This window comes from Carassius gibelio, chromosome A11, assembly GCF_023724105.1.
Source record: "Carassius gibelio isolate Cgi1373 ecotype wild population from Czech Republic chromosome A11, carGib1.2-hapl.c, whole genome shotgun sequence".
Classification (NCBI taxonomy): domain Eukaryota; kingdom Metazoa; phylum Chordata; class Actinopteri; order Cypriniformes; family Cyprinidae; genus Carassius; species Carassius gibelio.
Window position 1 is genome coordinate 10,522,492 of NC_068381.1, and position 17,717 is coordinate 10,540,208.

General features: G+C 43.8%; 1 protein-coding gene across 3 annotated transcripts; it reads left to right on the forward strand.

The window, feature by feature from the left end:
• The first annotated feature begins 466 nt into the window (after window positions 1–466).
• Window positions 467–17,693, forward strand: LOC128022291 (bromodomain and PHD finger-containing protein 3-like). Of its 3 annotated transcripts, none has more exons than XM_052609675.1 (14): window positions 761–907; window positions 1,190–1,380; window positions 7,928–9,411; window positions 10,221–10,374; window positions 11,804–11,935; window positions 12,082–12,210; window positions 12,625–12,937; window positions 13,158–13,415; window positions 14,664–15,206; window positions 15,319–15,397; window positions 15,892–15,977; window positions 16,067–16,152; window positions 16,234–16,388; window positions 16,485–17,693. In XM_052609675.1, the coding sequence occupies exons 3-14, from the start codon at window positions 7,940–7,942 to the stop codon at window positions 16,666–16,668; spliced, it is 3,591 nt and encodes a 1,196-aa protein (XP_052465635.1). In that variant the 5' UTR covers window positions 761–907; window positions 1,190–1,380; window positions 7,928–7,939; the 3' UTR covers window positions 16,669–17,693. The 3 variants fall into 3 exon arrangements, with proteins under 3 accessions (XP_052465633.1, XP_052465635.1, XP_052465634.1); XM_052609674.1 differs by having other exon boundaries at window positions 770–907; window positions 1,271–1,380; XM_052609673.1 differs by lacking the exon at window positions 1,190–1,380 and having other exon boundaries at window positions 467–907.
• Window positions 17,694–17,717: the final 24 nt, after the last annotated feature.

The window sequence follows — 17,717 nt, forward strand, 5'->3', positions numbered from 1 at the left end:
TTTACTGTGATATGACTCATTAGATATTGCTTGATGCTGCAATATATATTTTTTTTTTTTACCTACAAGAGTCTCCTAGGATAGAAGGAATGGGTAGATATTCTGGAGCAACTTGGCATGTCTGACTGACCAGAGGCCATCTTGGTTTGGAAGGGGGAAAATTTTTAAACACAACAGCTTGCCACTTGGTTGCAATTTATAGGATGATGCACCAGGGTCCAATGAAGAGGCTGATGTGCAACTTTGCCATAAAAACCCGTGCAAATTCAAGAAAATGCTTTTTTAATAGCTGTCCACTGTAGTGACCAATATGCGTGAAAGGGTTAATAATAATGATAATAATAATCGTATTATTGTTATTAGCTATTATGTCAACTATAGTCGAGAAATCGTGTTTTTCCCCACAATAAACCATACAATCCACGGGCGTTTTATGTAGCTTGTGAACAGAGTGTCTGCGCGCAAACAGAATAGGGAAGTCTGTGTTGTTTTTCTCCTCGCTCTCAGTCTCTACTGGCTTCAGATCGACTCCACGGCCTCGCGATGAGCCTTTCGACCAATGACAGAGCAGTGCGCACGCTGCGCGCGCCAATTGCAAACACAACGCCGAGAATTCGCCTTTTTTTCTAAAGGGGCGTATTTTTCTTGCCAATTTAATTACAAACCAACATTCAATGCACACGATACACTCTGCAATAATGTCAGGCGCCTATTTGAAACACTCGAGTACCGTGTCAAAGTGATAGTGTTGTGTAAACACCCGGGATACTTGTTTAGAAAGGTTTTTGTGGGAGGTCTCATCAATGGAGGGTTGAGGAAGCCCGTCTTGCTACAGAAGAGGACGCTGTCGCTTCCCGGACCTGGATATGACCGGCATTCTCTTTCGTTTCGAGCGATCGATAAAACAGTAAGTTTGTTGATTTATTTGCAATGCTTTCTGAAAAGTGTAGCGTCGCAGGGGCAGACAGCGCTGCGGTTGCCTGCTTGCACTCTCTAAATATGGCTCCAAATCTGAAAGGCGCTTATTTACTAGCTGCTTTGCTGACTGTACACGGCGATTTATTGCATTCAAAGGCTTTTTCTCTGCAGATACGCACACGGCATGCAAACTTGGAGATAGCTATAGCGTCAAATGCAACTTTCTGTCGTTTGGTTGATCAAGTCTAAATAGAACATATTTAACCGTCAGAGTTTGTTATCGGGAAAACAATCAAAGTTGAGACTGTCCATCAGCTCTGCTAAAATGGCTGACTCGTCTGTCTCGCTTCAGGATCTATGTTCAGGATTGGTATTTAGCGCTCTGCAACCGAACTACGTCAACTGGGGCGAGAAAACACTGAAGGTCTGCCCGGTGATTGGCTCGAGCTATTCACGTGATATGTGCGAAGCACCCTATTGGTTCGCCTGATATATATTAATATTTAATGTTTCAAATGGAGTGACATGCATGCTGTAAATCATCTCGGTTACGTATGTAACCTTGGTTCCCTGAATAGGGAACGAGATGCTGCGGTGACGTCACCACGTATGGGAACACCTCTGGTGTGACGAATGTCTGAAGCCCTATACCATCCCGCCAATCCTATTGGCCAAATGGCGCATAGCACCACCCTGCGCATGCGCGCGCATGATATACCTGGGTGCAGCGCGCCATTTCGCTCAGATTTCATGACTGAAGATGAAGAGTTATCAAGGTACGGAACGGCCCGAACCGCAGCATCTCGTTCCCTATTCAGGGAACCAAGGTTACATACGTAACCGAGATGTTCCCTATCATAGGTCACTTCGATGCTGCGGTGACGTCACCACGTATGGGAACGATATACCAAAACGCCTGACGTACCTGATAACTGAGATCCGAGGAAGCAACTGCTCAAGCGGAGAGAACCCGGGAGCCAGGGGCCATCCTCACATCCAGACTGTAGGATTTGATAAAAGTGCTCGGTGAGGACCATCCTGCCGCAGCACAGATATCATCCATAGAAGAGCCACTGAGAAAAGCTTGAGAAGAAGCTACAGCTCGAGTGGAATGAGCCTTAACCCCTAAGGGCGAAGCGAGTCCGCGCGCCTCATAGGCCAAAGAAATCGCCTCCACCAGCCAATGGGACATGCGCTGTTTTGTAACTGCATGGCCCTTACTTTTATGTCCAAAGCAGACAAACAGCTGGTCAGAACCACGCCAAGGAGCTGTGCGATCCACATAAGTCTTTAAAGCTCTCACAGGGCAAAGACTTAGATCTCCTGACCCGGCCTCGGCAGGTGAAAAAGCTTCCAGAACCACTTGCTGAAAGCGAAAAGGGTTAGATGCGACCTTAGGAACATAGTTAGGCCTGGGCCGCAGCAGCACCTTCACAGAGCCTGGTGCAAATTCCATGCATGAGGGTGAAACAGAAAGAGCCTGTAAATCCCCAACTCTCTTGAGGGAGGATAAAGCCATGAGAAGAAGTGTCTTCAATGTCAGGATTTTATCCGATACGGTCTCCAAGGGCTCAAACGGATGCCCTGATAAACCTAACAACACAATGGATAAATCCCATGAAGGAACTCGCACAGGGCAGAAAGGCCTCAGCCGTCGCGCACCCTGTATGAAACGAGAAACTAATGGATGACGCCCCACAGAGGCACCGCCTATGCATTCGTGGTAAGCTGAAATGGCTGCCACGTAAACCTTTAAAGTGGCTGGTGTAACGCCATCCGAGAAACGCTCCTGGAGGAACTCCAGCACTGAAGCCACTGGGCAGTAAACTGGATCCACATTATGATTACCACACCAGGCTGTAAACAGTCTCCACTTGAAAGCATATAAGCGTCTCGTAGAAGCTGCTCTAGAACTCAATATAGTCTCAGTAGTTTCAGCAGAAAGACCAGGACATACTAACGCACTCCGCTCAGTGGCCACGCCCACAGTTTCCACAGATCTGGCCTCGGGTGCCAAATCAGCCCCTGTGCTTGTGATAATAAATCCTGTCTGATGGGAATCTCCCACGGAGAGCCCGCTAGCAGACTGATCAGATCCGCAAACCACGGCTGCGTGTGCCATCGCGGAGCCACCAGCAGCAGCTGTTCCACTCTGTCCCGGCGTAATCTGCATAATACCGCTGGGATCAAACGAATCGGAGGAAAAGCATACAGACTGGTCTTGGGCCAGCTGTGAGCTAACGCATCCACGCCCAGGGGCGATGGGGAGCGTAGGGAGAACCATAGCGGGCAATGCGTAGTCATGCTCGATGCGAATAAATCCACTTTCGCTTTGCCGAATATCCGCCATAAAAGATCCACCGTCTGGGGGTGTAATCGCCATTCTCCCTGTTCCAGAGCCTGTCTGGATAGCAGATCCGCTCCGAAATTCAATCGTCCGGGGACATGAATGGCCCGGATCGAGAGAAACTTGTCCCGAGACCACAGAAGAACACGCCTCGCCAGCCTGCACAGGGGGCGAGAGCGCAATCCTCCTTGATGGTTCAGATAAGACACAACCGCTGTGTTGTCTGATCTGAGTAGCACATGACGGCCGATCAGCAGATCCGAGAAATACTGGAGAGCCAGAAAAACTGCCAGTAATTCCAGTCTGTTTATATGCCAGCCGCGCTGAGCCGCTGTCCACACTCCGTGGGCTGGTCGCCCTCGACACACAGCTCCCCAACCAGTCAAAGACGCGTCCGTCGTGACAGTCTCTCGGAAAGCATAAATTCCCAATCGAACTCCTGACAGGAGAAATTCGGTTGACATCCAAATTTTCAGCGACATCACACACCGCCGTGTCACCGAAATCGTGCGATGCGGGAGACAACAGGGTGAAATATTCCGCCTTTTCGTCCACCACTGAAAAGGGCGCATTTGAAGCAATCCCAGACGAATCACGGGGGATGCTGCTGCCATTAGACCCAAGAGCCTGAGGCACAATCTCACCGTCACCGTGCGACCCGCTTTGAAGTGCCGCACGCATGACGCAATCGACTGAGCGCGCGGGAGAGAAAGCTTCGCTGTCATCGCGCGAGAGTCCAGATCTATTCCAAGAAAAGTTATCCGTTGAGAGGGAGTTAAAACACTCTTCTTGAAATTTGTTCGTAAGCCCAGGCTGTTTAAATGATTCAGCACAAGATCCCGGTGAGAGTGTGCTTGAGTCCGCGATTGCGCTAGCACCAGCCAATCGTCCAAATAGTTCAACACACGAACGCCCTGGAGCCGCAACGGGGCCAGAGCTGCGTCCATGCACTTTGAGAACGTACGGGGCGCTAAAGCCAAGCCAAAGGGAAGAACGCGGTACTGATACGCTTTGCCCTCTAAAGCGAATCTGAGGAACTTCCTGTGTCTCTTGACGATCTGAATATGGAAATACGCATCCTTCAGATCGATCGTAATAAACCAATCGCTTGGTCGGATCTGAGACAGAATATTTTTCACCGTCAACATCTTGAATTTGCTCGGTCTGAGTGCAAGATTCAGACGGCGTAAATCCAGAATGGGTCGTAACCCGCCGTCTTTTTTCGGTACCACGAAATAACGGCTGTAAAAACCTGTCTCCATCTGAGAGGGGTGTACTTCTTCTATAGCCCCTTTGCTCAGCAGAGCTGACATTTCTTGTCGCAGCACCGCCATTTCCGTAGACTTCACCGTAGTGGGAAGAATTCCGCGGAAAGGAGGCGGGCCTTTCCGAAACTGAATGGTGTATCCGTGACAAACCGTGCGTAACACCCATTGAGGAATGCCGGGCAAGCGTTCCCACGCGGCCCGAAACAATATTAACGGTTTCAAAGCTTCCGCTCCCAGCAACGCCGTCATACGCGTTAAAACGACCGGACACGAAAAACCCGTGGTGTTCGTGCACCGGGGAAGCGTATGCGCCGGAGTCGTTGCGTTCCGTTGAGTATAATCCTGAAACGTGTCCACGGCAGGAATTAGGCCAACAGATGGAACATCGGGCTCTGCCGCTAGCGAAAAAGCGGCGGCTGTGTGAGCCGTCATAAACGGGCCGTTTGAGTAGGGTCCTTGAGTCGTCCCTCGAACTCCGAAAGCAGGATTGCGCAGAGTGTCTGAGGGAGCGTCTGTCATTACAGCTCGATCCAATGTTGCTCGAGGCGCTGTTAGCGGCGAGACAATCAATGTTTGAGCATGGGGACTGCAATGAGAGTGTGGGATGCGCGAAAGCGGTCCGACAGCGCTCTCTAGCGGAGGGCACAGTCCCTGGCAAGCAGCAAAAAGATCAGGAGCTGCTATTCGGCACCCGAGAACGAGAGGCTTTAGCCGTCGAGGTCAGGTTCAAATGCTTACGTTGACGCTGATGCGCCGGAGGAAAAACCCTAGGGCCCCAGTCCTTACGAGGAGGCGCCATGGGTGTAGGTTCCTCTCGAGAGGCTGCTCGCTGGCGGTGAGAGGAGGTTGAGCGAGAACGCGCGGGCGCTTGCCGGCGTTCGACCTCCCTGGGTCTGCGGGGAATCAGCTGGCGGAAAGCGGCTGATTGCTGTTTCGCTGCCCTGAACTTCTCCACTACTGACGTGACAGCCTCACCGAACAATCCATCCCTGGAGACAGGGGCATCCATAAGGAAAGATTTATCCTTCTCCTTAATATCGGTGAGATTAAGCCAGAGGTGGCGCTCAACCGAAATCAAACCGGCCATAGTACGGCCCACTGCACGAGCGGTATGTTTGGTAGCGCGTAGCGCCAAATCCGTAGCTCTACGCAATTCTTTAACTGCCTCCGGTGTGATGCCCTCACCTTCATCCAATTCCTTCAATAACTCCGCCTGGTAGGCCTGAAGGACCGCCATAGAGTGGAGCGACGCAGCCGCCTGACCAGCCGCCATGTAGGATTTACTCACCAAACTAGACGTGACTCGACACGCCTTTGAAGGAAGAAGGGGGCGAGACTTCCAAGCCGCGGCCGAACTAGGCGCAAGGTGTTCGGCGAGAGTCTCTTCCACCGGGGGCATCATAGTATAGCCATGGTTCGCCATATCAGAAACGGTGGCGAAATCCGCGGCCGCGGCGTTAGTAATCCGCGCCGAAAATGGCTGTTTCCAGGACCTCGAAACCTCCTGGTGGAGGTCCGGGAAAAAAAGGCAAAGGCCTCCGGGGCTGTGTAGGTGTCCGACTGGTTAAAAAACGGTCGTCCAGCTTGGAAGAAGGTTGGGCCTCGGCCTTGTCAACCTCCCAGTCTAGCCCCAATTTACCCACCGCACGAGAAACCACATCCAACAGCTCACTGTAGGAGGGGGAAACACGCCTCTCCTGTCCGCTAGGAGGAAGAGGGCTAGTGTCGGTCGCGAAGTCCTCAGACCCCGAGGCCGCGGTGGATAAAACATCGTCGTCATAGCGTCCACAACCGAAGGAGATGGCGGTGCATGCCTCCGGTGTGGGAAGTAAATCCTCATTAGAGAAGACGACGGGCTCAGTATAAGTTTTATTCTGCAGCAGGGTAGGGGAGAGCGAGCGATGTGGAGAATATTCCAGCGCTGCGCTGTCCACAAAATCCATGTCGCACGTGTCACCCCAGGCCCTCGCCTCGTGCGGTGCCTCGGCAGTCGCAGAGGTGACCTGACGGGGGTTAGACTCGAGGGCGACATTAGAGAAAACTTCCACCCTGGAGCGCAGTACTCTGAGCCGCAGGCCATCACAATGGGGACAGGAAGAAAGGCCGCTAAGCGCCGCCTGTGCGTGATGTAAACCAAGACATACTACGCACCTGTCATGAGTGTCCCCCGCCGTGATGTACCTGGTACATGGCTCCTTACATTTTCGAAAGCTCATCGCGTCCGCGAAGAGGAGTTAACACTGCTCGAAGAGATCGCTGGAGAACGCGAGACGATAGGGCACAGATGATTCGCTATTCCTGAAGGAATGAAATCTGAGCGAAATGGCGCGCTGCACCCAGGTATATCATGCGCGCGCATGCGCAGGGTGGTGCTATGCGCCATTTGGCCAATAGGATTGGCGGGATGGTATAGGGCTTCAGACATTCGTCACACCAGAGGTGTTCCCATACGTGGTGACGTCACCGCAGCATCGAAGTGACCTATGATAGGGAACTGTATCTACTCTTTTTTTTTAAGTAAATTATTTTTTGTTTACAATAAATAATTTACTTTTAATTTTTATGTTACAGCAAACACTACAAAGGAGCAGAGTAGCTGGCACATTTTACAGTTAATATTCTATTATGTACAGATGTTAACACGTATAATTGCTAAAACAACTTGAGAAGCTTTGCAGGACTAAGGTTTTTATGTTTTAAGGCAAGACACTACAGGTGAACAGGTGAATGAATTATATCATCAAATGTTTTGCCTCGATAAATCACAGTGCACTGAGACAGTTTTGTATTATACTTGTTATGCTTAAATATGCATATGATGCATTGTCTAATGATACATGCAATAATTTGCATGCATTTCTTTAATGAAAATTAATAAAGCCAGAATTGTTTTTATTTTTGCTGACTTATTAGACTTCAAGGTTTTTAAAGAGGCAATTTTGGATATTTTTTTAATCACTCCATAAATCTGCCAACTGTCAATAGCCTATATATATATAAAAAAAATATGCTAATTATAAATTAACAATGTCTTTAAAAAAAAATAATAATAAAATAAAATTGGAAAGGTTGGTGTATGTACATGCTTCTGAAGTAAGATCAGTTAATCAGGAATAAAACTCAATGTGAGAAATAAAATTATGTAATCTAATTCAAATCTACTGATGCAAAAAGATAAAGTGTAATAGAACAAATAAACACTTAAATGTGTGTTTTGGATGTTTTCTTTTCACTAGTCTGAAAGAATACATGTTCTAGAAGCAAAATGTAGCGATAGTCCAAAACTGACCAGTGCATGAAATGGTTTGGCCTGTACTCTCTTGCCTTAAGTTTTTTCAACAGTATCTGCTCAATATTTGTAAGAAATATTTAATAAACATTTATTTACATTAAGAGGACAACTCCAATGAGGAAGTTAAGAAAACGAGTTGGCCAGTCCAGGGATGGAGGCTTTGGGAGAGGAATGGTCAGAGGAGACAATCTGGGTCAAGTTGGTCCGCCCAGCCAGGTGGACACTTTACTCTGTCCACCTTCTCCATGCAGACTGAACCTCTCTACAGCCAGAGACACACTTACATATGCACAGGCTCAGAAAATGGTGGAGATTGAGCTGGAAGGAAGGCTCCACCGGATCAACATCTGCAACCAGCTCTCTGTCGTAACCGAGGACGAGATGCTGGCTCAGGATCTTACAGAGTGCAACAGTAACAAAGAGAACAGTGAGCAGAGACGGGGAAACAAACGACCCACATCTAAAAGCGAGCGGAAAGATGGCAAACACGCAGCCAAAAAGAGATCAAGCTCTCAGTATGGCTTGCGAAACCAGGTCGCCCATATCCAAACCCCCTTGCCTAAGCCTACGTTTCGTAAGGTGGACACTTTCACGGCTTCAGAGGCTCCTCCTCATCCTGTGGATTATTACCGCTACATGGAGAAGTCGGGTGAGGAGCTGGACAACGAGGCAGAGTATGACATGGATGAGGAGGACATGGCTTGGCTAGAGATGGTCAATCAGAAGCGTGTGTCCGATGGACATGCCTCGGTCCCCCCTGATACATTCGAGTTACTGATTGACCGACTTGAGCGAGAGTCCATTTTGGAGTCCCGGAGCCAGATGCTGTCCCAGAGCACTATTGACGAGGATGCCTACTGTTGCGTTTGCCTCGACGACGAGTGTCTCAACAGCAACGTCATCCTGTTCTGCGACATCTGTAACCTCGCCGTGCACCAGGAATGTTACGGGGTGCCTTACATCCCTGAGGGCCAGTGGCTGTGCAGGCGCTGTCTGCAGTCCCCTTCACGCCCCGTCGATTGTGTCCTCTGTCCGAATCGGGGAGGTGCATTTAAGCAAACCAGCGACGGAAGTTGGACCCACGTCATCTGTGCTATATGGATCCCTGAAGTGTGCTTTGCCAACACCGTGTTCCTGGAGCCCGTGGAGGGAGTGAAGAACATTCCTCTTGCACGATGGAAGCTCACCTGTTACCTCTGCAAACAGAAAGGCAGGGGAGCATCTATCCAGTGTCACAAAGCGAACTGCTACAAGGCATTTCACGTCACTTGTGCCCAGAGAGCCGGTCTCTACATGAAAATAGACCCCGTGCGGGAGACTGGTGCCAATGGCACTACTTTTACTGTGAAGAAGACTGCTTATTGCGAGAATCACTTGCCTCCTGGCAAAGGCACTGAGGGGGATGAAGACAATGGGTTGGTTGGGGGCAGGGGTAACAGAGGTCAAAGGTCATACACATTAGGCCCTCCGCTGCAGCAAAACCAGAATGGGAGGAAAAAAGGTTCAGCCGCACAACAGAAGAAAACAGGGACCTCACGGAAGACAGGAGTGCCGCTTCTGCTGGTGCCGCAGATACCTTCCTTTAGGTAAATGTTTTCGTCTGGTCTTTTGTTTGTTATGTCTGGTCTTTTGATCTTACTTCACTGTAAGCATATAGCAGAACCTTATCTTCAGTCAGTGTGGCAGTGACTTAATTCTAGTGAATGTTAAATTGATCAAAAGTGACAGTAAAGTATTTTACTTTGTAACAATTTCTATTTCAAATAAATGCTGTTTTTTTGTTGTCATCTTCTATACATCAAAGAATGCTGAAAAGTATTACAGTTTCCAGAAAAACCTTAAAATGGCACAACTGTTTTCTACATGGATAATAATAAGAACTGTTTCCTGAGCTCCGTATCAGGACACTGAAAACTAGGGCTGAAAATTCAGCTTTGTCATTGACAGTTATTTTATATTTTAATAATATTTTACAGTATTACTATTTTTACTTTATTTTTGATCAAGTATAAGAAACATTTAAAAAACAAAACTTACTAACACTAAGCTTTTTATTGGTCGTAGTGTAATAAATGTTACGGCAATAATGGCAAACAAATATATGCTTTAAGCATTACTATTGGGATACATCGAGATGCTTTTGATGGTGAACTTGACCTTCGGCCTTCTCATCCTGTTAAAAAAGTAATTCTCAATACTGACTGACTTGTTAAAGTCCTTTACCAGCACATTTAGGTCTAGCTCTATTCAAATATTGAACACTCAATTTTTACATGGACAAAAATAAACTGAATATCCTGTGTTACTTTAGACATGTATCATAACCAAAGAAATATAGGTTGTGAATGTTTCATTTAGAATTTATCAGTTGGCCTTTGTCGTATTTTTTAAATAGGCTCAACAAGATTTGCACAGGGGTTTCTGTTGAAAGGAAGAATCAGTTTATGCAGAGGCTCCACAATTACTGGCTGCTAAAGCGTCACTCTCGTAATGGAGTGCCGCTCATCCGCCGGCTCCATTCTCACCTACAGGCTCAGAAGTCTGAGCAGGTTAGTGTGCTGTAACACATTACTAGGGGTGTAACGGTATACCAATGACACGGTTCGGTTCATATCACGGTTTTGGGAAAAAAGCCTCGATTCGTTTTGGTTCTGCTGTGGAGGTAGTGTTCATAGCATGGCACCATTAGATTCACTTATATTACCTCCTCGCAGCATCGCCAGCACGGCCTCCTAAGGTCATAAGATAAACAAGAACGTTCAAGTTAGGTACTGTATTCATAACACTTTAGTAATTTCATGACTTATTAACAACGTAACTGCAACTCCAAACTTTTGTAAGTAATATTACCCACAGTCTATCAGAAGTCCTTATGTTAATATTTGTCTGTGATTATTCGGTAATCATCTGTCCACTATCGTGTACACTTGATAACACATCTTTAACATATCACATATTAAGATGCTCAGTAGCTACTCACTTCCATCCAAATAAAAATACATTTAGAAATAAAACAGACACCAAAACACAATTATCTGATCCACGACGTTACTTTGACGTCGCAGTTACTACTTGACATCATCACAAAGCTATGTTGTGGCGACGAAACAGAATTTCACTTTTCCAGTTGCCATGATGTAATTAGTTTCGTTGCCAGTGGCACAACAAAAGTTTTTTCATCAGATTACGTTGCAGTTATGTAACAGTTACATATTTTACAGCAACTAAAGACTAAAACTTCATATTTAATCGAGTGAACTTTTGTACATCAGTCTGTCCTAGAACTGGATAAGGTACACGAAACAGGAATTATATTTTTGTGTTTTTATTTTTTATTTTATTCAATCTTATTTACTGTGTCTATGTCTACTGTGAAATGTCGTATTTTGTTTGTAAAGATGTAGTGTGAAAGAAACATACTGTTATGCAAGAAAATATTCAGATATTGTCTGACAATAAAGTTTACAGAAAGATCTATAAAATCATCATGGCCAAATGCGTTTCAGCTGTCTCAGAAGGAGGCGGGCTAGGCCAAGAAAGAATGTATCGCGGTATGCGCCGTGGGTAGTGTATCGCCGTTATTCGGTTACACCCCTACACAGTGTGCTTTATTAAGAGTGTAAATAAAATGTACTATGAATTATGAATAACCAAGTCCACACAGAATCTGTGCCTGCAGAAAGCACTGTCGATTTCTACAAATTTGCAGCACTAGTCATCACATTTTACCTGCCCTGTGTTGGTTTGTTTATTAAATATTATTGCTAGTTTAATCATGTTTTCATCTTTTAGTAACACATTTTCCTTGTTAAATTAAAAGAAATCTTCTGCAGAATTCTGCAAATTTTTTCCCAAAATCAGAGCAGAAAAAGTCTGCATAGGACAAAAGTTTAATTTATCAGGTGTGTTAATAGACCCAGGGTTGCTTGTACTGTATGTGCATTGTCTTCACAGATTTTTCTCTTTATTCCTTTTTAGAAAGAACCAGATGCAAAGTTGCAGGCTGTTAGAGAAGAGCTAAAGTATTGGCAGAAGCTTCGTCAGGACCTGGAAAAAGCTCGACTTCTTATTGAGCTCATACGAAAGAGAGAGAGACTTAAAAGGGAACAGGTGACACAGATCCTTTCATGTCTGTGATGTTCTTTTGTTACATTCTCAAGGCCCGTTCTCTGCTAACCATCACTTATTGCCAGAACAGGCCTGAGGTAATTACTAATTCACAGCATTGATTTAATTTGGCTCTCTTCTCTCGTAAGATGAAACTTCAGCAGGCTACCCTGGAGCTGCAACTTACCCCTGCGCTGGTGTTTCTGCACTCTACACTTGAACAGCTGCAGGAGAAGGATACTGATCACATTTTTACCACACCTGTGGATTTGAAAGAGGTGAGGAAATAACAGACACTTTTATCTAATTTCAATTCTATTTTATTTAAACACTTTTTGTTTTTGTTGTTGTTTTAAATCACTTTAAATTTAGGATATTTAAGATGTCAGAGATAATTAAAATGTATGTATAAATAATTGAAAATGTTGCAAACCCAAACCCAAACTTTGCGGTAGATCAAATTGACATTAATCAGTCTGGGCTAACTTGCTAATTTTTTTCAAACCATTGATATACATAAATAATGTATATCTTTACATTAGAAATTTGAAGTTTACAAAAAAAAACTTAGCAGAGCCATTTTTAATGTTCCTGTTGTGTACATTGACGTTTGTCTACACTGATTGGCCTTTTTATTTTAAGAGAGTAAGGAAAATCCTTATTTGCCATGTGGTCTTTTAATGTTTTCCTAGGTTCCAGACTATCTAGAGTTTGTTTCTGAGCCGATGGACTTCTCTAAGATGTGTGACAAGCTGGAGGCCCATAAATACTCCTCAGTGGCTGACTTGGAAAGTGATTTCAATCTCATGATATCCAACTGTCTGAGGTACAACTCTAATGACACGGTGTTCCACAAAGCTGCCATGCAACTTCGAGAGGTGGGCGGAGCTATTCTGAGACACGCCCAACTTCAGGCTCTCAGCATAGGCCTCGATCCCATCACAGGCATGCACCTGCCAGAAAAGCCCAGCTCACACAACGCCACAGTCTCCTGGTGGGATGAAGGTGAGCTTCTTTCCAATGCCAAAAGTCACCCAAACAGTGTTCAGTCTTTAAATGATGTGATTAAACATTCTTAAGTATAAAAAAAAATGCATTCTTTCATTATCTAATCACCTTCAGGTCATTTTAAGGTTTAAATAAAGGATTAAAAACACCAAAAATGTAGCCCATGGTGCCTGAATATTAATTATCAAAAATTGTCTTTCTCTCAAATGATTTCTAGTTGACTTGATGTTGGACCCGGAAAATCGTGTGCACATGTCTCCTGAAGACCAGCTGAAAACCCTGCTGGACAAACTGGATCTGGTGTCTTCTATGCGCACCAGCGGAGGTCGCACAAAACGCATGCGACTGCTGCGCAGAGAAATTAACAGCCTCCGTTACAAAATCAGCCACCAGGACTGCAACTCACGACTGCTGAATGGGAATATTAAACAGGAAAAGAGCGATGAGAAGATGGATTACATGACCTCCCATACAGGTAATGCAAAGTAAATCATGTCAGAATAAAAAAAAAAAAAAACTGCATCACTGAAAAAAAAAGGATCACCCCCTTCTGTCAGTACTTTGTTGAACCGACCTTTTGCATCAATTACAATGAATTCTTTGACCATGAATTCTTGCAACCGCTTGAGTTTCAGAGTTGCTGTAGCTCTTGGTTGCCTCTCTGACCAGGTTCCTCCTGGCTCTTTTATCCAGTTTCGAGTGACGTCCTGATCCAGGGAGGGTCTGTGTTGTACCAAATACCTTCCACTTTTTAATAATAGACTTCACTGGGCTTCTAGGCATTCAGTTGCACTACAAGGACTGAAATGCTCCAGGAAAGCTCTTTTCAGGCTGAACTAATCAAAATGACCACAGCTGATCACAGATGAAAGTCAAATGGCATTTTGTGCCATTGAGAAGGTGATTTGATTGAGTTTACATGTTTACAAGGGGTGATCCTTTTTCCAACTCTGTGATTCAGTTTTTTCTTCTTACATGTTGGTGTTATATATATTTCACTTGGATGTTAAAAGTTTAAATGAGTGAATACAGCTTGATAAAAGAAAAACGGTGTTCATCTTCATTTCAGGCTGCAAAGCAACCAAATGTAATTATTTTAAAGCGGGCTATTCTTTTCCAGGCCCACTGTTAATGCCTCAGTTTGCCTCAGAACGTTTGCACCTTGGTAAAAAAAAAAAAAAGATAATTGCGACTATTTTCCATATCTGTAACTTCATGTTTTGTTGTGACCTTATATCTGGCAATTTTACTATTGCTGTTTTAGTTTTATTTATATACTGTGGTAGTATTTGTTAATATTTTATTTTAATATTAAAATTTTTCTTTTGAATTTTAGTTTGTTTCAGCAGTTTTATGTGCTTTTGCGACTTTGTATTTTTAAAATATTTATATTAAGCTTTATATTAAACTATTTTAGTTTGAGTTATTGTAGCATTTCAGCTTCAGTTAGTTACCAGTTTGGTTTGTCAGTTTAAGTTTTTTATTTAATATTTTAATTTGATCTGGTTTCAGCTTTATTTTATTATTTAAAAAAATAATAGTTTATAAGTTGATAACAATGGATAATATATTTTATTTTAAACCGTCTCAAATTACCTTTTTTTTAATTGAGGCACAACTGGGCTTCCATAATGGACCACGGCAGAAAACCATACGTCAAGTGATGGAAAATTACTGTTTTTAATTCAAATCTTATGAATTAATCATTTATTTATTTCCATAGCTGAAGATCCCAAGAAATCATCATTGCAGAAAGAGCAAGAACCCACTTGTCCGGCCTCTTCACCTTTACCTGGAGATGCTCCACCAAACCCACCTATCTTCAGCCTTGAGACAGGGCGGACCACCACAGCACAGTCAGATAAACCTGGCAGCAGAAAACAGAGGGCAAAAGCAAAAGAAAGGGGCCTGAAAGAAAATCACGATCAGACTTTAGAAGAAGACAAGAACTCCAACCCTGTGATGAGGGTTTCCTCCACAAAGAGCCCACCTGACTCCCCCAAAATGGGTGTGGGTCGTCGAACAGCGATCCTCTTCAAGAAAGCTAAAAATGGAACTAGACTGGCAAAGGACAAGGCTGTTTTATTGCAAAATGGAGTCAGCAAAGCTGAAAATGATGCATTGTCGGAGCAGGCCACACCAGCCAAATTATTGTCACCAGCCCCAAAATCGCCCTCTCCGTCCCCTCACCAGCTGAGATCCAGAGGACTAAGTTCATGCTCAGACAGCGAAGGAGAAAATGCCCACTCTCCACCTGAAGAGAACGGTACTGGAATATCTTTACCAAGGCGATTACTCAAGTTTATTGACCAGTGATTTAAAAGCTGTTCTCCACGATGTGCTTAATATGCTAAAGTGCTCTAATGCTCTTTATTTAGGCTTCACAAATGGACTCAAGAGACACAGCGGCAACTCATCAGATTCAGAAAGCTGCACTCCCACCTTCCCAGCACACAGGTAATGGATGCTGTCAGCACTCTGAACTGAGGAATTTAAATTAGAGGTGCTCTGATTGATTGGCTGCCGATCGCTGTCGGCCTTTGGGAAGTTTGATTGGCAGTCTCTATAAAGTCCGAGCTCATAAACCGTTCTCAACCTGACGGTGCGCCGGCATGCCGTGAGCCCTTTTCCATGATATGCAGTGGCTCTGTCCCAATATCTGTTCGGCACGTGGGAAATAATTATAATGCATAACGATAACTGTTTATTTGCAAATTAAGCGTCATGTTTACAAATACAAATTGCATTTAAATTTTTTTATTTAATTTAGAATTTATACATTTAATTTATCCTTTATACATTACAAAGTTTACTGTATATATGTTTATGTTCATGTTTTCTTGCTGGATAAAATATGTATCCATCTCAAATGCAACAGCAGGTGTTCAAGGTACCAGTTACAAACAAGAGCTTTGTATTTTAAAAACCTATGTCTTTAATATTTCCTGTAGTTCCTCACCTCCAAAACGCAGTCGTGGTAAACCAGCTCTCAGCAAAGTTCCTGTTGGTGAGGAGGAGAACAGTGTTTCCAATGCAAGTGAGTACAACAAAGATCTTATACTATATTGTTCTTTTTTTTAATTTATTTGTTTTGGTCAACTATCATTTTCGTTACTTTTTTTCTAGGCAAAGAAACTTATCAGAATGATGAGCTGGAACCTCTTACCTTGGTTTGGGCAAAATGTCGTGGATACCCCTCATACCCTGCAATGGTAAGGATCACACGGGCACTTGAATATATGGTTTGGTATATTCAACCTATCCTAGCTTAAAGTAATGATGCTTTTCAACAGATTGTCAATCCTAATATGCCCCGGGAAGGAATTCTTCAAAACGGCATCCCCATCCCTGTGCCTCCTACAGACGTTTTGGATCTGGGTCAACGCAGAAAGGAGGAGACCGAGGAGAAGCTCTTTCTTGTGCTGTTTTTTGATACAAAAAGAACCTGGTAAAGTGAAACACACATTTCATGAAACACATTTCAAACCAGCAAGTCTGTTTTAAGCCTATCAAAGTCATTGTTTTATTATTAATTGACAATCAGGCAGTGGCTGCCGTTGGACAAGCTCCATCACATGGGCATTGACGACACTGTAGACAGATTACGTCTGATGGAGGGCAAGAAACCGAATGTGCGCAAGTCAGTGCACAGGGCGTATGACCGGGCGATGACACACCTGAGCCAAGTGAAGGAAAACTCAACCTTTAACCCCTCAAATTTTATATAGAGGATTTCTATTAAATGTATTGGTAAACGGACTGTAAGGTACCAGTGAAGACACGTTCAGAACATTCAGTTGTTTATTGGTTTTTATTCCAGTGAAAGGCTGATTCATAAGCTCATTTTTATTTATTTAATAATTCTTCTGTCTTGTTTTCCTACCATCCATAACTCACTTTTAACCTTCTCATTCAACTAAGATTTTTAAGAATGTTTTAAATTCACTTGTTGTAATTGCACTTATTTCTTCTGTATGTTGAAAATGTTTTGCCACTCGTTTTTATTGAACGTGAGCTGATCGTATCACTCATGTTGCCAATGTGCCAAGGGTGTTCAGGCAACAAAGTTCAGGAGCTAGATGCCTTTTGTAACACTTAACTTCAAGCTACTGGTTAATCATTCTAGCATGATCATATATGCTTTTCGTCTTTATCAGATTCCAGCTTCTGAGCGTCTGGTGTTTAACTACCATGACAGTTTTAACCTACTGTGAGATGCCATTGAATGGAAATAGTCATATATTTGGCAGTGCTTATACCCAGCACCTGTTTTGTGTCCTTTAAGTTAATATGTGCTGTTTATTTGAAAGAAAAAGGATGTGTCTGTTGACGAGATTGTAATTGTCGGTGGAGAAGATCAGTGTGTAAATATAAATGCATGTAGAAAATATGCAGATGCGTTTTAAAATCTGAAATGTAAATTAATGGCAAACTTTGTATATGTCATTTTAATTTATTTGGAGTGGTTATGGAAAAGTTATTTAATAGTAATTGAGAAGGTTTAATTGAACCGCTCTGTTGAGCTTTATATTATTCAGAAAGCATTACAACTTTAATGCAATTGTTCCTTAGTGGTCTACAGTGAGAGAACATTATAGAATAAAATACTATGTAGTCTCTTAGATCATGTATGTAGAGTAAAAAAGAAATGTTTTTTAAAGCCTGTGGGGAAAAAAGCTAATAGTACCAAACAGAAAAAAAATGTCTGAAACAGTATTTTCTCAAACGAGAAATAAAAACACTGTCGAGCAGCTGTTTCACTGTATGTCATCTGTTT